At 45.1% G+C, this 22,466-nt stretch overlaps 1 protein-coding gene across 3 annotated transcripts in view; it reads right to left on the bottom strand.

The window, feature by feature from the left end:
- LOC126530676 (uncharacterized) overlaps positions 1-6,503 on the bottom strand; it is a 37,514-nt gene extending 31,011 nt beyond the window's left edge. Inside the window, exons 1-2 of one of the 3 annotated variants that reach the window (XM_050177941.3) lie at positions 6,392-6,503; positions 3,416-3,532 (exon numbers count right to left, since the gene is read on the bottom strand). In XM_050177941.3, coding sequence (XP_050033898.1) covers positions 3,416-3,523 — 108 coding nt within the window. In that variant the 5' untranslated portion in view covers positions 3,524-3,532; positions 6,392-6,503. Of the gene's footprint in view, positions 1-3,415; positions 3,533-6,315 lie in introns of all 3 variants that reach the window. The other 2 variants (XM_050177942.3, XM_050177940.3) reach the window with 2 other exon arrangements.
- Positions 6,504-22,466: the final 15,963 nt, after the last annotated feature.

The following is a 22,466-nucleotide window of genomic DNA, read 5'->3' on the forward strand; positions in this document are numbered from 1 at the left end:
GGCACCCAGAAAATCCCGAGAGAGCAAGTGAAAGTTCGCAAAGTAAGACGCTCGCGTTACCTCGCCCCTGCTCATCAGCAAAATGGGTTCACAACACTCGTTGAGCAAAAAAAAAAAAGAAAGCAAGATTAAAGGTTTTTTAGGCACCCCCTAGGCCCTAAGAAAGGATCTTCAACGACTAAACAGCCCGTTTGGCAAGTTGAAAATGGATTAAACAAGAAATAATCTCGCCAAGTGCAACGAAAGAACATGCATGAAAAGTTGTTAGCGAGCAAAAGCCCACTAATTAACTCCACAACCGTTATTGGGCACCACGAAGGTGCTAAGCAGGGGCACAATCTTGTAACACTTTACAAAGCAAACCGTAACAAGATTGCACCCAATTGAACTGGTTTGACTTGCAGGTTGTAAACTATCTTGTGGCCAAATGAAAAAAATAAAAGTCAGTCACTCAGCTTAATAACGAAGATTGGTAAAGTGCTGACAGCGATAGAAAGTTGTACCATCAACGTCCTTAAACCATATGTGGAGACATTATGTTGGTGTACTGTACCACAATGCCCTGACAATGCCAGCATGATGAGCGGCCCTGCAGGGGGCATTGCATTAGTGATTTAGTACAGCATATTTCAAATGTAAGGACTTGCAGCAGTGCTAGCTGTACATATACCTCAGATTCAACGGTGCATGCTGGAAACCATGCACTTTTTCTGGGGATTCATGTGTAAAAACTATAATTCAATTACGAGGCCCACCGTAGGGAAGGACTCCCGATTAATTTTGACCACCTGGGTTTCTTTAACGTACACCTACATTTATCACGAGGGACGTTGCAAAAGTAAGTTTCATCATTTATTTTCACATGGAAACATTACTAAAAAAAAAGAAACACCACGGCATCATGAACTATACACCTATATATATAGGTGTATATAGCGATATAACTATATAACTATATAGCTATAACTATATATAACTATATCGTCGCCACTGATATTGAGAATTATGCCGTAGCGTGCAATTAGTTTGAGGAAACCACTAGTAAAACTCTGTGCCCTGCGATGGAAGGAACTGCCGCACAGCCTGCTCCACCTCAGCATTGTTTTGGAAGTGATGCCCCGAGAGTGCGGCTTTCAATGCAGGGAACGGGTACCCATTCCTACCAGATAACAGCATGCACTTCCATTGGCAACGACATTGTCAGCATGTCTGTCTACCATCGTGATTTGCACTCTAATAACCTCGGGCAAGCCAGTCTGCTGCTACACTCTCTCTTCTTCAGCGCTCTGCGCCTGTGCCCCTCCTCCGCCAACGCTCTGTCCATCGTTGAACCAGTAATGGGCGTGGATCCTTATGGCGATTGTTTCACCTAGCGTACCATCTTCTCTTCCAAAAAATGATGAAACTTATTTTCGGAACGTCCCTCGTACACCAGTGCTTTTGCATTTCACCAAGACATGTGCTCTGCCAGATTTCAGAGGCCATAGGTCACAAATGTTTGCTGGTACTTCGTATTTCGTTGAGATGAAACCACTAACTAAACTTTCTGATCGACACTGCTATATGCAGAAATGCAAAGTATGGTCGGTGCCACAGTGGTCAGTGCTGTGTGCACAATATGGATACAGCATTAGATTAGCTTGACATATGGTATGCATTTGGTTTACTTTTACTTTGCAAACTCTTGCGTTTAGGTGGTATCAGAGTCATTTGTGTTGGCACGCTGCTAATCTAAAAGACTACTTTGCACTGTGTTCAGCTGCACGTGACATCGCTAAAACCGCGTTTCCCATTAATACAAAAAAGTTTACACTAGAGTTGAACCTAGTCATAACAAAGTTGAAGGGGAAGCCGAAATTACTTTTTTATATCTTACTTCGTCATACCAAGCATGACATGCATAGCTTTGAACATGCAAAGATGGCTACAGCGCCGCGGCCGGCCAAACTGCTATGCGGCTGCGTATGGGATGAAAATTCAATAAAACAGCAAAAGACTCTCTAGCATGCCCAACATGCGACTTTGTAGCCCACGACACGACAGCTGTTGCGATAACGTCCTTATGTTGCTGCGAACATCGTTTGCTTCCAATTTCCATCGGCTCGCTCATATAGTCGTGAAACTGGCACAACATTGACACGGTCAAATGGAACAGCTAGTCTAGCATGCTGTCACGCAGATGAAGTCCATAGTTTTCGAGCAGCACGAGGCACACAGCACAGCGCACCGACTGCGCAGCTGGGCTGGTAATCTTGGGCGACCTCCACGACTTTCGGAGATAGTTTCACTTTCGCGAGAGACAGGGCCGGCACAGCACCAGAAATGCCCTTGGAAGCGAAGCTATCCTATTCATCGCTTATTGTGTGCGCGCACTGGCTTGGTTTGTTGGCCGGCTCGTGCCGGTTTCACACTTTTAGGTGTCGCTCCTAGCTGTGGCATAAACAGCGCTGCACGCCGCAGTGGGAGAGAAGTGCCGCCATTGGTTTTTAGCACCCTGCACGCTAGTATCATCATCAATATGGGGGGCGGTGTAGCCAGGCATGCCCTTCGAGATTGCAGTCTCTGTGCACCTAGCTTCGCCAGCTACACAGAAGTGCAAAACGATAAGGAACAAGTGTTGCTTGTGGCAGTGAGGACTAGTGTTGCTAATGTTGAAATGCTGCGCGGAACAAGTATAGAACCCGGTGGAAAGAGACATGCTTAGTGCACAACGGTGGGTATTTTTGCTTTCAGAGATAATTTTAGTTCGTCATATCCATTGGCAAAACAAGTTTACTTCCTTAAAAGGAGGTTTTAAATATATGGCTCTTTATGGGGATTTCATGGGCGATTCCATTTTCTTCGCTACATCCAGTCTCTTAAAGTGAACTTCAAGTGTATAATAAATCTTTCCTTAAAAGAACTCAACAGTCAAGGCCAGAACATAATGCAATTTGTTGCAAAACACTAAAACTGCTTATTCAAGACAGTGACTGCTTATAAAAAATTTTGAAGATTTCTCGTAAGATGCTGTCTAAAGGCTCTCTTAATAGTTGACTAGAACAATCTCAGTCAGACAAATGAAAATATTTATAAAGCTTTTACACAAAATATTCATACAACGGTGCCTAAAAATTTTCAAGCAGCATTATACACCCATCTTTAGAAGTGGGTCCAAAAAAAGAAAGAAGAAAAAAGTAAACAGCTGATTTCGTAGTCCTTTGAAAGCAGCTATTGCCCTAAACTGGACACAAGAAAATTTTTGCTGTCATTAGATAATCATAAACGAGCTTTAAAAACCTGGCCTTGGACTATCAAATTATAAAAGCCGACAGGTACACTACACAACAGTCTTTCAACATGCATGCAACAGGGGCACAGTATGAGAGTCGACGAGTCAACAGTTTGCACCCAGTCAGTGCAAGCTGGCACCCACCTTCTTGCACTTGGTGATGTGGATCTGCAGCCGACCGAGCTTCACCTGGTGTGCAGGGTTGTAGGGACAGGTTGTCAGGGGCTCCTGGCGATACTGGTATGTTGCCATGGTTCACAACTGGAATGAGTCAGAATGGCAGCATGGTTAGACTAGCAACTGGTTGACTGAGTCCCAAAGCAACACCGGGGCTAAGGACTCGCTCACAGCGACAATCAAGCAGCGAGCAACTAATCCAAAACAGTTGCTCATTTTTTTTTTTTGGCCGAAGTGCCAATAAACGACAGATCGCTTTGTGACCATTGTGGTCGCCCGATTACTGCGCGTCGCCAATGTGAATGAGCCTCAAGAGAGACACCTTAGAGAAGGCTAAGGATTAAATTTGACCACCTAGGACTTTTTGAAGTGCAAATACTTTCACGCAGCCAAAGTAAGAATACCGCTACTGCATGCTGAAATCAAATGTGTCATCACTTTGCTCGAGAGCCAAATGGTCCTCCATGTTACTTTCCCAAGTTGTAGTTACCATGTGCTTGCTGCTTAGCCTACTCATTAAGGCCCAGTGTGAACCCACTCTGGTGAAAGGGATTATGCAGCAACCTCTGCTAACGCAGCTGCTTCCCTGCGAACACATTAGTCAACAACTGGTGCCACAAGCACAATGCACACAACACGTTTACATAAGTTGCATTAAATTAAATACTGCTGTTTATGAGTCAGAACCCCCATTTCCTTATGAGGCAAGTAGTGGACGGACACTGCATTTATTTTGGGCACCTGGGGATCTTTATTTTGTTCCCAAATCGCAGCACACAATCGTCTTGCAATAGCTGATCTGGGCTCACGCCCTTAGTTGTTTTGATGTATTCCGGCCCCTACTGCAGGAATCCCAAAGCGCTTTGCAAGTTCGTAAGGAAATGAAGAAAAAGCACGCAGTGCCCAGAGTAGACTTAAATCGCAGAACCACAAGGTAAGAGTCTGGTTTTACCTCCGTGCCACTCCACCGATGCTTAAGAGAAACACAGTACAACAGGAGAGCGCAGTCACTCCACTAACTGTTACAATGGGTTGATGCCCCACTCTGCAGCTTACCTAAAAGCTAACGCTGATGTGAAAGAACACCTCAGCGATAATTTACCACTTCCAAAAGATGCAAGCACCCTCTAGTGGCATGCCGCTTGGTTGAAAAATACATGCTCGCAGTGATATGGAGATTACATACGCGTGACGCGTGCTTGGTGCACGCTCATAACTGGTGCAAGCAACGATCAAGGAAGACTCGATCCAAAATGCCAAAAGGCTATACAAAAGAGGGAGAAGAAATAGCTGTGTCTTGCAATGCACATGGTGGCGATGAACAGGAAGCCTGCGTCGGAATGGTTTAATCAAGCTTAAGATTTACTCGAGGTTTACTCAAGTTTCTAGGTGAACGAGAATACTTGAAACTTATGAACAACAAATGGAATTCTGTCCTGTTCGATTCAATCCTCAAATTGCATAGTTGCTATATGAAAAACCGAATATTTTTCTCATACTTTTCGAGTACTGCCCATCGACTGCACACAGTAAGACATGGAATTTAAGCAAATATGCCATAACGAATTTCGTCCACGGTGGAAGTACTACAGCATGCTGCATCACTCAGATAGGCAGACTTCTCCAGATGAACACAATTACTCACAATGTTCAGAAACTGCATTTGGCAGAGGGTATGTTTGGCATTTATAGATTGAGCACCTGTCTCCCACTGAAGGTGTTAAACATGCGCCAGACTTTAAGACAAACCAGAAAGCATCCACATTCCACAGTCGCTGATAATTTCAATGGTAAATTACCTACGTAGTGCATCAGTCTAAAATTTGTTAGTATCATTGGGTCCAAAAATTCGGGAGCGGCAGCGTTTTATAAAAACACACATTACGCTCACGTAGCTTTATTATGCTACAAAATAGCACCAAAATCTTGAATTGCACTAACGTGCACATTAATCTATTACAAACATCCCCAGCGTCAGCGTGACAGTCGCTTAACGCTTCGAAACTGCCAAACACATGCTAAAATACTGATATGGCAGTCTATGTTTTTTCTTAAAGGGGTAATTTTCGCGAACCTTTGTCGTATTTTCCCACAGTGGAACGCGTCATCCGCACCGAGAACGGCGCCTGAAAGCCGTTTTCAAACGTCAGACTTAAAGCAGAAAATAACTTCGACGTGTTATAACACAGGCTACGCATAGGTGTGGAATAGTCTCCGAAATGTTTCGCTGTTCGTAGGCGGAAAGTCTGCTGCCTTACACAGAGAAGCAAGTACCTGGCGCTTCGCGACCCTTGTAGCGATAACACCCACAGCACAGCGATTGGATGACAGGCGCTTCATGCGCTTTACGCGCACGTCCACAATGCATTGCTTGCTTCGTACCACCTGTCAATCATCACGTTCCTTAAATGGCCGAGCACGTAGGACATGCAGATTCGTCGTGTCACTCGAAAGCAGCAGCGCAGAAAGCTAGGAAGGCAGCGCTCAAAAAGTAACTTAAAACTGGCTTTACCGATAATGCAATACTCGCGGCTGCGCTGGAGAAACCATAGCTCATTTTTGTGCCATAGCTCATTTCGCTTTGTGCCGCGGCCAGTGCAAAGCGAAAGGACCCAGCACGACTGCAACATGTCTCGAGGCGTTCACTGCGAGAGCTAAAACAATTGCCTGCTCACAACGACGGGACTACACCCGGCAGCAACAGGACACAAGTGTGGAGTTGGGCGAGTGGTTTAAACGCTCATATTTGAAACATAGCAAACAGGACGAAAGACAGTGGACATTCAGCGCTTGTCCTGTGTCTTTCGTCCCGTCTGCGCCGTTTCAAATAAGACACGTAAGTACGGCAGCAAAGTACCAAGACTTACGCGACCGGAATAAAAACCCTTGCGCTGCTAAGGCTGCGAAGAGGGACCAAGGTGAACGGACCTTTGAGTCACTTACGAGGTGAAACTGTTCGTGCTGCTGCCCAGCCGCGCGCTCCTCCCTGCCGGCACCACAAAGCAACTTGCCAGTAATGCTGAAAAATACTGAAGTAATAGACGGCAATTGGCAATAGTACGGCAATAGTTTTGGATAAGTCCAGGGTTGCCGATGGCTCCTGCAAAAATTGGCCAAATGATCTCAAAATGTAGCCCGAAATTAGCCAGACCCAAATTTTTGGGGGGCGAAAAGTAGCCAAAGGCATAGCTAAAACGCTTTATAACGTTCTAGGTGGTTTTATGGATGATGCTCTGCAGGTGTTTTATACATGGCGTAAATGGTGTTGAAATCTCCCTGCGTGTACTTCGGGCTCCAAGACTACCTGCGCCGCACGCACACCAGCACAACACTGGCCTCAAGATCTGAGTAAAGGATAAATAAGTGGATAGATGTTATGAGGCTCTTCCTTGAAACGGGTTAATGAGTGGCGCTATCAAGCGCTTGCTATTATACTGCGTAATGTCCTTCCTAAAAAATTACACATAAAACCACATAAAATTATTAGGCAGGAAGTCAACAACAATACAAAAACATATCCTAGACGAAGATGAAAACAGACTGAAAGGAGAAGCGGCAATAAATTACATCCGAAAAATAACAACCAAATTTTCCCAAGGCAATGACGAGATTGTATTTGAAGAAAAAAAGAGCATGAAAGAGACCCAGGTGGAAAAGGAACTGCTGCTGACAAATTTCAACTGGAAGAAAGCTGAAGAGAAAATTCCTAAGCGCACAGCCATAGGGCTAGACGAGGTTCCCGTTAGGCTGTTTAATGAACTAGGACCAAAAAGTAAGGAAGCTCTGGTGAAAGCAGTGGAAGAAACTTCAAAAGATAGATGAATACCAGACAGTTGGCGACAAAATAGAATTCATTTAATGTATAAAGGTAAGGGGGAGAATGATAGAATTTCCTCGTATAGACCGTTGACCATTACATCGGTAATATGCAGGCAATCAAATTAAAGCTTCAACCATGGGCAGAGAATAATGGTATTTTGGGAGAACTTCAGGATGGCTTCAGAATAGGTAGGCGTTTAGATGATAACTTATTTGTTCTTACTCAGTGTATTGAAATATGAAAAGTAGAAGGCAGACCGTTATGTGTGGCCTTTTTAGACATTACAGGAGCCTATGACAACGTAGACCGCAACATTTTTGTGGGATATTATGGAAGGGGAAGGCTTAGGTGACGATTGTCTACAGCTTTTGAGAGAGCTTTACCTAGAAAATACCGCTTGCGTTGAATGGGGAGGGATGAGGAGCGAGGATAAAGTTCATATCAACAAGGGACGGGGCAAGGGTGCCCTTCATCCCCGCTGCTGTGTATGGTATACATGGTGAGGATGGATAGGGCGCTAGAATGAAGTAATATCGGCTTTACTCTCTGGTACAAAGAGGCGGGTACAGTAGTAGAACAGCAGCTTCCAGGTTTATTTTATGTGGACCACATTGTGTTGCTAGCTAACAAGCAAAGTGATTTGAAACGTCTGGCTAATATCTGTGGACAGGAAGGCAACAATTTAGGTTTTAAATTTAGTGTTAGAAAATCAGGTGTTATGGTATTTAATGAAAACAGTGAACAGACAGTGGAGATACAGGGCCAGGAAATACCTCGGGTAACAGAATATAAATACCTTGGTATATGGATAAAGGAGGGCAATAGATGTATGGAAACACAGGAAAAAACAATAACAATGAAGGGGAAGAGAAATGTAGCCATAATGAAGCACAGAGCGCTATGGGGATACAATAGGCACGAGGTCCTCCGAGGTATGTGGAAAGGTGTAATGGATCCAGGACTTACTTTTTGAAATGCGGTTGTTTGCTTTAAATCAGGAGGACAATCAGGACTCGACGGGAACCAAAGGTCAGTGGGACGCCTCGCATTTGGCGCTGACGGGAAGACTACAAATGAAGCTGTGCAGGGTGATATGGGCTGGACTAGTTTTGAAGTGAGGGAAGCTCACAGTAAAATTGATTATGAAGAAGGACTGAGGAATATGGAAGAAAGTAAATGGGCGGGGAGAGTGTTGAGGTATCTGCACAGGAAAAACATCGATTCACAGTGGAGGAAAATAACTAGGAAGCTTACCAGCAAGTATGCGGCCTGTAGGGTGGTCAACATAGCAACAAAGAACGCCAAACGGAAAGTCAGAGAGGCTGAATTAATCTCAAGGGTGGCGGCAATGGAAAAGAAACCTGTCATGAGTAACTAATTAAGAGGAAAAAACGATTGAAATCAGGAAAGAGACAATTTATGATAACTCAAACGGAAGCTCATTACTTTTCGAAGCGAGATCGGGATGCCTTAGAACACGCACCTATAAAGCGAGATATAAGAATGAAGAAGGATGTGCTTGCTGCGGTAAAGCTAGGGAAACTATGGAGTATGTTTTATTAGAATGTGAAGACGTCTACACAGCGGTCGATTTAGGCACCACTGGCCTCCTTGAAGCCCTTGGGTTCAGCGAGAGCAGTGGAAAAGTAAACATGCTCGCAATAGGGATTAGTAAGGGGCGATTGGAGGATTGGTGGAAGAAAAGTAGCGATACGACAAAAAAAAAAAAAAAAAAAGACGGTGACTTACAAAAGCACAGTTCGCAATAGGGGATCAGAAAATTTGGTTGTGTGAGTTGATAGTGTTTTTTTTTTTTTTTATCGTTTAACCTAGGTAGGCAATTAGGCAGTATAACAGCAAGAGCTTGGTATTTACGCCTTCGGAATAGACGCTTTCTTTCTCTTCTTCATTTTTTTTAGAATGCTGCTCGGTGATTGCACGTGCATTGCTGCCGCAGTGTCGGCTTTCATTCTACTATGTTATTGTACTGTTCCCTTTGGAGAACAAAAAATTTCCTTGTTCTTCAAGCAGCATGTATCTCTCGTGTGTATTTTTGCGCGTATAGTTTTCGATGGGTAGGCCATATGTAAACTTCCTGCTTGCCGTTTCAAACAAATAAAACATATCTGCCCCATCCGGCGCCTTGTACTCACATTTACGGGAAGTATTCTTATAGAAAAAAGGAACTCCAGTGCAACAGTCCATTCATGTTTCCGTTTTACGCGCGTAATAGAATACTGAGTAATTGGTACGGGTTCTTTTATTGCTGTCGGACCTCGGGCGCTGAAAACAGTTTTAAGTAGCCATTATATGTGCTAATCTTTGGTCCGTAAGCCGTCTGAATTTTTTTGTTGAGTCCATAGCATAAAAAACAAGCTGCGCGGTATCTTAATTAGTGGCTACATAGTGGATATGGCACCACCGTGGTAGTGGAGTGGCACTACATCTGCAGGCTTGGAGTGACCCCTGACACTGGCGAAAGATGCCGAGAGCGAGTGGTGCGATACTAATCCAGGTACAACCAAATTAGGAAGGCCCACTAAGCTTGACCAAAGACAGAACTAGAACAGGAATTGGCCTCCATGGTGCAGTATTCGGCCACAACCTCCCTGATGATATATGCAATTAACTAATGGCCCTCAGTCCCCACCAGTTGCGGAGCACTTGACCAAGGCGGCGGTCAGACCTGTAACGCAGCAGAGGGTGCTAAGAATCCATGGGTCCGGACAGGCCGCCAATGGAAACTGACCCTTGCAACGTTTAACACCTGGACCCTCTCGAGTGAGGCTAGCTTAGCAGGACCCCTCGAAGAAGTAGCAGACATTGTTTGGGATATTATCGGCCTTAGTGAGATTAGAACTGGTGAGGCTTACACATTGCTAAATAACGACCATGTCTTCTGCTACAGAGGTCTCCCTGATAAGCAATACGGGGTAAGATTCCTAATTCATAAGGACATAGCGGGCAACATTGTCGAATTCTACAGCATTAATGAGAGGGTAGCAGTAGCCATAATCAAACTTAATAAGAGGTATAGATTAAAGGTAGTACAAGCCTACTCTCCACATCCAGTCACGACGATGAGGAAGTAGATCAGTTTTATGAAGATATTGAATTAGCAATGAGTAGTAGCAGCAGTAGTAATGGGTGACATCAATGCAAAAGTGGGGAAAAAGCAGGCGGGTGAACAGGCAATTGGCAACTACGGCGTCGATTCTAGGAACGCTAGCATGGAACGTTAGATGCTGGTAGAATTCGCAGAAAGGACTAAGCTTCGAATAACCAACACCTTTTTCACGAAGCGTAGCAACAGAATGTGTACCTGGAAAAGCCCTAATGGTGAAACAAGAAATGAAATTGACTTCGTACTTTCTACCAATCCCAACATAGTGAAGGATGTTGAAGTGTTAGGTAGAGTAAAGTGCAGTGGTCATAGGTTAGTGAGATCTAGATTTCACCTAAATTTGAAGACAGAAAGAGTAAAAGTGGCCAAGGAAAACAGGCCAACCTAGACGCAGTAAGGGTAAAAGCAGACCAATTCAGCCTTCTACTTGCAAACAAATATGCAGCCTTAGAACAGAGAGATGATGATGATGACATAGAGGTAATGAATGAAACCGTAACAATGCTGGCTTCAGAGGCAGCAATTGAAGTGGGAGGCAATACATCAAGGCAACCAGTAGGCAAGCTTTCCCATGTAACAAAGGACCTAATAAAGGAGCGACAAAGAATGAAAGTGTCCAACTCAAGAGATATGATAAAATTCGCGGAACTGTGAAAACTTATCAACAAAGCGAAAGTAAGTGATATTCGAAATCATAACGTGAGGAAGACAGAGGAAGCAGTAAAAGGAATGCACGCAGCATGAAATCAGTCAGAACGAAACTTGGCATACGACGAACCAAGATGTATGCACTGAAACATAAGAAGGGTAATATCAGCAATCTCAAAGGTATAATAAAAGCAGTGGAAAAATTCTATACTGACCTGTACAGTGCCCAGAGGACTCAGGAGTACTCTATTCGAAACAATAATGAACAGTATACAGAAACTCCTCCTATAACTAGAGATGAGGTCAAAAGGACATTGTAAGGCATGAAACGGGGAAAAGCGGCAGGAGAGGATGGAATAACAGTCGATTGAGTCAAAGATGGAGGAGACATAATGCAAGAAAAATTGGCGGCTCTCTATACGAAGTGTCTATCGACTGCAAGTGTCCCAGAAAACAGGAAGAATGCAGACAATATACGAATCCACAAAAAGGGAGACGTTAAAGAACTGATAAATTATAGGCCCATAAGCTTAATCCCAGTATTATATAAAACATTTACAAAAATGATCTCCAATAGAATAAGGGCAACACTGGACTTTAGTCAACCAAGGGAACAGGCTCGCTTCTGGAAGGGATACTCTACAATGGATCACATCCATGTCATTAATCAGGTTATCGAGAAATCGGCAGAGTACAATAAGCGTCTCTGTATGGCTTTCATAGATTACGAAAAAGCATTTGATTCAGTAGAGATACCAGCAGTCATAGAGGCATTGCGTAATCAAGGAGTACAGACCGCTTACGTAAATGCTCTTGAAAATATCTACATAGATTCCACAGCCACCTTAATTACACACAAGAAAAGTAGGAAGACACCTATAAAGAGAGGGGTCAGACCAGGAGACACAATCTCTCCAATGTTATTCACTGCGTGCTTGGAAGAAGTGTTCAAGCTATTAAACTGGGAAGGTTTAGCAGTTTAAGGCTAAACCCCATTAGCGCGATTTTGCGCGCGACAGCGACGAGCGACGGGTTCGCGCGACGGATCGGGCCGTCGCTTGAACAGATCGCTCGGTCTTGTCGCGCGATCGCTCGGTTTTGCAAATCTAGAATTTGTCGCTCGTCGCCCGGAAGTGCTATGAGCGACTAGCCAATAGCGCAAAGCCGGAACTGGATGTACATAACTCCAGTACTTCCGATTGTTACACGGAACGAGCAAACGATTGAATTTTTATAAGTGCAAGGATAAGAACCTACTGCAAGACTTTCAGAAATATTTTATGCTGCTTTTTACAGTAAAATACATCAACTTAAGTTAATAAAGCACGCGTCACGCTAGTTTCGGCGCCTATATTGCTGCCCTCATACCGGCAACACTGGGGAGACGTCGCTCGAAGTCATCGCTCGCATGGGGTGCAACTTGTAGGCGACGAGCGAACGCGACAGCCATCTCCATTGCGTCGCTTGTCGCTGTCGCGTGCATGATCGCTTGCATGGGGTTTATACTTAAGGATCGACGGCGAATACCTGCAGCAACCATCGGTTTGCCGATTACATTGTTCTATTCAGCAACACTGCGGACGAGTTACAACAAATGATTGAGGACCTTAACAGGGAGAGTGTAAGAGCAGGGTTGAAGATTAATATGCAGAATACAAAGATAATGATAAATAACCGGGCTATAGAACAAGAGTTCAAGATTGCAAGTCAGCCTCTAGAGTCTGTGAAGGAGTACGTTTACCTAGGTCAACTAATCACAGGGAACCCCGACCATGAGAAGGATATTCAGAGAAGAATAAAAGTGAGTTGGATCGCATAGGCCAGACATCGTGAGCTCCTGACGGAGAGCTTACTGCTATCATTTAAAAGGAAAGTATGCAATCATTGCTTTGTACCGGTGCTGACACGTGGGGCAGAGGCTTAGAGACTGACAAAGAAGCTTGAGAGCAAGTTAAGGACCGCGCGAAGAGTGATGGAATCAACGAATAATGCTACACAAAACTTTAAGAGACAGAGAGCTGTTTGGATCAGAGAGCAAACGAGTATAGACGATATGCTAACAGACATTAAGAGAAAAAAAATGGCGCTGGGCAGGTCATGTAATGCGCAGATTAGATAACCGCTGGACCATTAGGGTGACAGAATGAGTACCAAGAGAAGGGAAGCGCAGTAGAGGACGGCAGAAGTCCAGGTGGTGCGACGAAATTAGGAAACTTGTGGTTGGTAGTTGGAATTGGTTGGCGCAGGACAGGGGTAATCCGCCTATTGCGATGCATTGTGGCCGCATCGTGCGGTGGCCACGAGAAACAATTTGGCAGGCGCCGCGGCAGCCGCGCCACGCGAGACTCGCGACCAAACAAGCAGCGGATGAGACAAGACCGAAACAACGTGTACGCGCTGTCATATTTTGTCATCGTCAGATAGCCATCAAGCCCGCTGGTGAATGCTTTGTACCGGGAGATTTCTTCAGCGTGACGAACGGCTGGAAGAAGAGCTTCGGCAACGCTTTACAAGCTGCTTCTTGGCCTGAAACCGCTACATCTGTGGCGTGAAGTGAATAAGTGAGAAAGCAGCATAAGTACGCACAAAAACGCATGACTCGAATAGGGCATGAGGAATAATTCTTAGGGTGACTATCAAGTTTCATTACTTCATGCAGGCACGTAGCCAGGGTAGGGGGAGGGGCGGCCCCCCCCCTCCAAAATTAAGCGGCATACCCCTCCCTCCCCCCCGCCCCCTATCCGCCCACGCCACCACCCTGACATACATTCCTAAAGCGCCGACAAATCAATCTACTCGACGATCAACATTTTACTGCCTTTTACAGCGAAAGCAGTGTATGACTAACTTCCGTAGGTTATGATATCATAAAATTCGCGGAACTGTGAAAACTTATCAACAAAGCGAAAGTAAGTGATATTCGAAATCATTACGTGAGGAAGACAGAGGAAGCAGTAAAAGAAATGCACGCAGCATGAAATCAGTCAGAACGAAACTTGGCATACGACGAACCAAGCTGTATGCACTGAAACATAAGAAGGGTAATATCAGCAATCTCAAAGGTATAATAAAAGCCGTGGAAAAATTCTATACTGACCTGTACAGTGCCCAGAGGACTCAGGAGTACTCTATTCGAAACAATAATGAACAGTATACAGAAACTCCTCCTATAACTAGAGATAAGGTAAAAAGGACATTGTAAGGCATGAAACGGGGAACATCTGTGGCGTAAAGTGAATAAGTGACAAAGCAGCATAAGTACGCACAAAAACGCATGACTTGAATAGGGCATGAGGAATAATTCTTAGAGTGACTATCAAGTTTCACTACTTCATGCAGGCACGTCCCCAGGGTAGGGGGGGGGGGGTGTTAACAGAAAAAATCCTCATGTGGGCCGATTCTGGTGATAATGCCAAAGGGTTCAAGATCAATGGCACATACCCCTGTGGACTCGGGAACCTATAACGCGCCCTTCGGAATCTTCGGGATGGGCATACGTATGGGGAGCGCTTAACGCCTGCTTCACCTCCGCCGCGGGTTGGCCCGGTATTGCAATGTCTTCGTGATCGGCCTACGTATGGGGATAATGCCTGCTTCACCTCCGCCGGGGGTCGGCCCGGTGTTGCACTATCTTCGGGAGCGGCCCACGTATGGGGAGTGCTTAACGCCTGCTTCACCTTTGCCACGGGTCGGCCTGATATTGCACTATCTTCAGGCCGACCCGCAGCGGATGTGAAACACTTTGCTTTTCGTTTGAGAGCTTTGACTGTCAGCATTCGCTGCCATTCCATCTTCACAGAGTAGAATATATACCTGTGAGATACACGTTATTTCAATTCTATTTTGCGGGTTTACTGGTATTATGGAGAATGGTGGGATTATTCACATTTGTACTAGTAAAAGTACCCTCCCCCTCATTTGCATAGAAAAGTTACCTTGAGTTGCCCCCCCCCCCCCCCTCGAAAAAAAAATCCTGCGTACGAGCCTGACTTCATATGTCTTGCTTTATGGTGCGCCATAGCGCTAGGCGCACATACATGCACAGGCAGTGCGGATGCCAACAGTATACCAAGTTGCATACCTTATTTATCCACATAAAGTGTGTGTACTTCTACAAAAATGCCAAGAAAATGGTCAGAATGACCAAAATCAGTTATACCTCCCTGTTTGTGGGGCGCCTGTCTTCCTCTTAGAACAAGCCGCGGTACGAACATAGCGGTCGACCACGTCATCTTTTTGAACTGGTGCGTGTACACAAACAGCGTCGGTATCACAGTAGTGACGCCAAAGAATACAATAGCAATACTGTGAAGGACGAAGCTAACTTTTATTGGCCGAACTTGTGCCCACAAGAACAGGCTACAGTTAAAGCACAACGATAGCGGCGAGCGCAGTCGGCGATCAGCGGGTCAAGCGCGTCAGCTTTTATAAAGGAGCCATCGAACATTCCAGAGTAATCGCTTGAGCCCGCGTGTCTTCCAAAAAGTTCTACATCATTCGCGTCGCGCATACATGCAATCAGATTACTCAAGGTTTTTTTTTTTTTTTTTTTTTTTTTTTTTTTTTTCGGCGGCAACAGATGGCGGATAGAACGAACTTCCGATACATGCGGGCGTGCCCCGCGCTGAGCGATAATATTTGTTTGGCGGTGAAAAGCGGTCACCCGAAATAGATAAACAAGTACACGTCTCGGTATGAAGTCCAGATGTCTGGGCGACAGCGAAGGTGCCCCTGAAATGTGTCAGTTACACAATAAGACGCGCCACTCGACTCCAGAAGACGCCACACAGGAAAATGAGCCTTAGTATACATCGTACTATACATCCCGATTCGCTAAATGAACATAAAAGCCTTCTGCAAGTAATACCAACTTTACTTGGTGCCCCTTATTGCCACTTTACTTGGTGCCGACAAGAATGACGAAACGACGACTAGCAACGATTGCTAACTAGCACTGTCAACTACTTCCACAGTGCACGCTGTTTCCCACGTCAGCCCGGCAGTACAGGTGGGCTTGGCTCAGACAGATAACTACGCCGACATCACGAGCATTCGCCGAGCGTTTATAAAGCTGTAAGTGTACACGTTGTGAATTTGCGAAATAACGGCTTTCTAGCGACGGACGTACAGAGACGATAGAGAAAGAAAAAAAAAAAAAAAAACACTTCGCGTTTCACTCAACCAGGTCGCGCGAGCTCAGAGATCGTTTGTTTCGCTAGCTCAAACATGCATTTGCGTCTTCATCGAGATTATTCGTACGAGTCAGTAATGACAAAAACAGAGAGGTAAACTGCGTAGCCAATACACACCTGTCACAAAATGCAGCCCTAATCCAGGCTTCACGGCGCTGTAGATGGCGTTTCACCGACGGAAATCGGAAGATCTGCATTGCCCTGCTGGGATGGTCATGGGAGGTGCACCCGTACACGAGACACGACATTGGTATCGCGCCAAATTTCGATGGCAATAATGTTGGAAAGGAGTTCCGTGCGCGCGGCAGCAAGAATGGCAAGACTGTCAAGTGAGTAAAAGAACTTTATTTGAGTTCCGGCAAGGACGCGAACGGGGGCATCGCGCACCCGGCTAGCCCTACTCGGGACTGACAGGTATAGTCCACCGGCCCGTTCACGGGCACGCCGGACAGCCAGAATTTGCTTGTCTAGAGCGGGTCCACGCAAACGCGAGTCCCACTGTTCCTTGCTGAACTTGGGGTATCTCGACCCGCACTGCCGGAGCATGTGTGCTATAGAGTGGAGGGCTGGCCGCTGGACGGGCAGGCATCGTCGCGATGTACGTCGGGGTAAACCATGTAGAACGGCAAGACACGGATATGTGCGGTCTGTAAGAGTCTGAAACGCCTGGCGCCCTATTCCACTGGCAAGTGCAGCGCCTGCCACGGCCGTATACTCCACTCACTCGGAGGAGAGAGTCGAGTCTGGCCGTGCTCCCACAGGTGCGCCTTACAAATTGCTTCGGTCCTCAGCCGCTAGGGCGCTGCGCATGCTCAGTTCGGCATCGCAATATGCGGATTGGAGATCGCAGGGAGAGGCCTTCGTTAAAGTTACTTTACCTTCGTCCTGCAGTGGACATAAAATAGGATGACGATGATGATGATGAGTCGATATGGCGTTGCACGGCTAAACTCGAGCGCACGGGTTCAGTTGCGGAATTCGATCTGAACGAAATGGAAAAACACTTGTGACTTCTGTTTAGGTCCACATTAAGGAACGCCAGGTGGTGAGAACCGAACAGAGTGTTTCGCAATCATGTTAAGGCATTTTCGGCTTTTTTGTAGGGGTGTAATAAACGAAAGAAATTATTCTCGAGTCTTGCTTCTGAGAAAAAACATGTTACGTTTGTCTTATATTTTATACTTAAATGTAACGCCGTTCCCAACTGTACATCCGCTCGACTAAGCAGCTTCTGTATTATAAACGGCTGCTTTCAGTTTTGCGGTGTGCTATCATAAAATGAAGCAATTAAAGGAACGGCATGCCTCCCATACACACAAAGAAATTTGTAGATCTGCTGTGTTCGTTGAAAAAGTGGGGTACCACATTGGGCACCCAGTTTCAATGAGTTGAAGACGTGGTTTGACTGTCAAAAAAATGTTTTTCTTGCCTGGATCAAGATATAGCACATGCCTGGTGTAGGTATTTCGGCGTGCGGCTCTTGTCGCATGACGGTGCAAATGCCCTGTCGCAGGCCAGTCTTGCTGCAGCCGACCTTGTTCATCCATCGCACGCTTGAGAGCGGCGCAATAGCAGTGCATGGTACGACGTGGTATTTTTTCCTATTTTGCGGGTTTTCTTTGGAACGCGGAAAAAAGCACTACGTGAGATATATCGTGTTGAAAACAATTTATTGAGAGGTTTCTCGAGGTGCTCTACAACTTTGCGTATCACACTGGGGGTCTGCAGCCAATACTAAAAAAGTTGATTAATTAAACATAACTAATCCGCTATGTAATCCGTATAAAATAGCTTGAGTAAATCTAGGCAAGAGCCAACATTATGCATTCGATTCAACTCGCGTCCGGAGGGCCTTTCATTTTTAAAACTTTGGCTCAAGCTTTGTGGGACAACCTGGCTATGTACCCTTAGATTTCCCTAGAAGTGCATTGGTCATCTGCATCTATTGGTGCCACGCAGTTAATAAAAAGGATTTATTTCACTATAATGTTGTTATCTTTGATGATTGTCCCTGATCAATATTCCGCCAACAAGAAGCCCGCGTAAAATAACGCGATATCAAAAAAGAAATATCTTACCTTCACGTTGCAGATAGGTGGCTTCTGTGGCATTAATTACGTATTACTTTTAGAAAACAGTGTTAAAAACAGCAGTTCACTTGGCTAAAGGTACGATTGGTACCAGCGGACGGGAGTCGCGGGGGCACCAAAGCAAGCAAAACCTTAAAAAAGTTTACTGCACAGACTTCTTGCGTTGCGCTTTCGCCAGCTTCCACGCAACGAACGCGCGCTCGCTAGCAGACAACGTTCTTGACCACAAGAGCAAAATCCAAGACGTCATCCTGTATATCCCGTGCCTCAAGTATTTATAAGTAGCCAAAAGGTGTCAATATAAATTTGCATTTGGAATAAAGCGCCATTATAAGCGTGTACGCGCGAAATTGGTCTCAGCGCCAGCAGCAAATTACGTTGAATATGCCGCGAAGCGCGTCTCCACCCCAATCCAGCTCGCTCGCAGCGCCCTCGCACAATTTTTCCTCACGCGGCGCCTCAGCAGGAGAGCGTCATTGATTCCACTCTACCAATGTCTAGTACACTATAATCGTGTGCCCAAGAGGCGGTCCGAGCTCAAGGCACTAAAATAGCGATGCGTTTCTAAAGCTCGATTCATAAAATAAACATGTTATTTCTCTTCCGCTATATTACTCCAAAGCAGCTCGACATTGAGCTAGGAAATGCTGCCGCTTGGAGGCACACTGGGCTCTGGAGAAAACTTGAAACCATGCTTGAAACCTTCAAGCATTTTCCTCGTGCAAGGAAGCGGAAGTTGAGGCTGAATTCGCCTTTGAGTGGGCAGCCATGTTTTGAGGCCACAACAACAACAAACAGAACGACCGGCTGGCCCATAACAGAAGAGGTGAATTAAAGTTTATGGTTTTAATTGCCGCCTCGATTACGGCGCTGGCAATAATCCATGTTGTATTAATATCGAGAAGAGTTGAACTGCGCAATAATTAAACAGGAATTCGCTGGTAAGGTGCGTTCAGCACGATAACGCGTACACAAGTTTCTGTGAAAGGCGCGAATGCGTGTGTAGCCAAATTTCCAAGGGGGGCTGTGTACCTAGCTTACTTTCAGTGCGACTTGGAAAAAAATGAAAAAAATTTCATCCCGCTAGGGAGCACGCCAAGTCGATTTATATGTGTCGCGTACGGCTGTCACGAAGTTATGTACAAAGTGAACCCCTCTGTTTTAACAAATTCAACTACTATACATCAGAGTAGGAAGTCAGTAGAGCAGTATGTATATCTTTACAAACTGGCAAGAACTCTTTGCCAAACCACCACTGCGATGCGTGCAAAAATAATAAAATATGGGCGTAACAGTACGACGAGCACCTAGTAGGCATGTCGAACGCAGTTCTTTTTCCTCATCACAGCTGGAAAACAAGCGTGAGCAAATACATTGTAATGATTTAAGAAAGAACAAAGAGGTATTGCAATGATGATAAAGAACGTGCATATAGAAAGTAGGCCATAATCGCAATTGCTCGTACGCACAAAGTTTAAAGGGAAAAAAATTGTTGCAGGAGTACGGTAGCAAAACCGGCGAATCATCATCCTGACGTTGGCAAGGCAATCACTCACCGACCTTTGGTGAGCAATTGCCTTGCCGTTTTCACGGTGGACGAACATCCTTTTCCTATGTTTACAGAGCTTATCCTTTTAATAATACGCAACGTTCAATAAATACCATGAAACGATCTCAAATTTCATGTAATATGTAGGCGCTTGACTAAAACAAAGAATGAAAAGAAAACATTGCGTAGAATCCCAATTCCCACTTCTCACACAAAGGATTTACGGCAAAGGATTAAATATACAGTCTAGCTCCATGTTAATTAAGTTCTACTGCCACTTGGACCATATAGAACTGCAAAGTTGAAATGCGACAGAAACTGTCCATCTGGCTGAAAATCTTTGCAGCAGACCAAACTTAACGTGAAGGAGAGCTTGCAGTGTCTCATCCGACATGGGGTTTCTCAACTCGTTCTTTGTCGACGAAACCTGTCTGGACTGGTGTGTTCGAAAGAGGCTGCGCAAGTAGGCACAAATCGAGCTCAGACAGCAGGGGGAACATTGGATTTGCGGTAATATTTTTTTCCATTCCTGATATTTGTTCATACTAGAGCAGAATATTTCGTTTTTATCGACAGTCGAGACTATACTGGGCTGCGCTGAGCATGTACATATATAAAGACACGACCTGTCGCGTTTCTCGTTTGAAGCGACTTGCGGATTTTTTCGTAAACTTACTGGGAAAATTAATAACGTGGTGATTTGCGGGAAAACTAAGCAATAGGCTTTGAGGAAGCCTTGATAAACATTGAACGCCTCGGGCGAAAGTGACTCGCTACGACATGCGCGCGAATACTTGAGCTGTAGTGTTAAGCCCACTTAATAGTTCACTCTATAGCAGCCGGCACGGAACATGTAGTCTACAGCTGTCAGCCCCACCATTTTTCTTACTGAACCACACTTGAACCAGCAGCAGATGGCGCCAAAACCAAAACAAAAAGAAGAGAGATAGCGCTGGAATGACGTATAAATATGGCAGCCATGACTTAATACCGTCCTCCCAGCGCCGACATTAGTAAAAACACAGTATTAGAGATTGCCTACGTATCTTTGTAGCAGTAATGAGCTTTGGGTTTTCATAAACCGGCCTTCCAGAATTTTCTCAGTGTTGACGTGTCCTCGGCACTTGGAAGTTCTTAACAGAAAAGTAGCCCAAATATAGCCATGCAGCGAACTCAGAATTTTCGACGCCAACCCGCATACAAAGTAGCCTACTTTCGCTATTAATAGCCCAAGCTGGCAACCCTGATGCTCGGCTACCCTCATACTTGTAGTTCCGCGTGGCGCTGCTTGAAGTGTGTCGTGTTATATGTATATTGCTTGCGTTCGACGATTTCAGCTAGAAAAAAAGAGAAACATAAAAAGTGCTCTGCAAAGTTGTACTGTCAGCAAGATAAGCTTCAGCTGCAATGTCGCATTGTTTTCATAACACAATGGCGAGATGAACGTGGTTTAGAAAAAAAAGAACGTTATGCTAAATTTTACAACCCATATTGTCTGCTCTTGATACTTATGGTGCACATTTAGTGCACAGGTATGGCCGTAAAGGCTTAGGCACAAGTGAAGTACTCTTAGGAAAAGCAAGGAAGGTTACGGAGACAACAGTGCTAACTGGAACTTCTGCAAATTTTGTGTGACTAAACATGGACACTAAACGAAATAAACATATAAGTAAGCCCAAATAATACTCACGGATCCTTGGAAAATGCAATTTGTGGTTTTATGTAGAAAAAACATCTCGGCTTGTTTATTCGAACAAGGCAAAAAGGTTGTAAGGAGATGAACACTTCAACTGAGTAACAGAGGTGAGCAAGGGAAGCCTGAACCTGGAGTGAACGTTTCAACAAGCAAACATATTTGTGAGGGCCGTGACGAAGACACGTACCCACGCTGGGGCTTTCATTGCTCGTCCACTGCTGATTGGCTGAACGCTGAGCCGAACTTCCGAGCATAGTTCAAAAGCTTGTGCTGGATAGAAGACTTCGATGGCGTATCTCCAAGGTGGCAGGAACGCTCTGCAAGCGGACAACTTCGAAGGCGACGGTGTTTGAATGCACAAAAATAAGTAACTTTCCTCAAATTACATTTAGTCTAAAAATTATATTACGGGCTCTTACGCGCCAAAACCATGATCTGATTGTGAGGCACGTTGTAGTGGACAACCCCAGAATAATTAGGACCACCTAGAATTCTTTAAAGCGCACTTAAATATAAGCACACGGCTGTTTTCGAAATGCGGTCGCCATGGCCGCGATTCGATCCCACGACCTCGTACTTATCAGGTCAACACCATAGCCGCTAAGGAACCACGGAGGGTTACGGTTAGTCTCGAAACTTGTTTGATGCTACTTCGTAATTTGTTCCGCGATATGACAACGTATCACTTGCACATTTAGGCGGCATCAATCTAATCAATGAAAAGACGACATGAGAATTCTATTACGCCGTCTCCTACCTACGTGCTTTTGATATAGCGTGACATTCATAACGGCACTGCCTTTAAATCAGCTCCTTTTTCTTTGACATGACGTTGTTCAGCGCGGGTTTCCATAGTTTCTTCTGATCGCGATTTTCGTGCGCCGTCGGTTTTTTCCATA

The sequence above is a fragment of the Dermacentor andersoni genome, chromosome 4, assembly GCF_023375885.2.
Source record: "Dermacentor andersoni chromosome 4, qqDerAnde1_hic_scaffold, whole genome shotgun sequence".
Taxonomy (NCBI): domain Eukaryota; kingdom Metazoa; phylum Arthropoda; class Arachnida; order Ixodida; family Ixodidae; genus Dermacentor; species Dermacentor andersoni.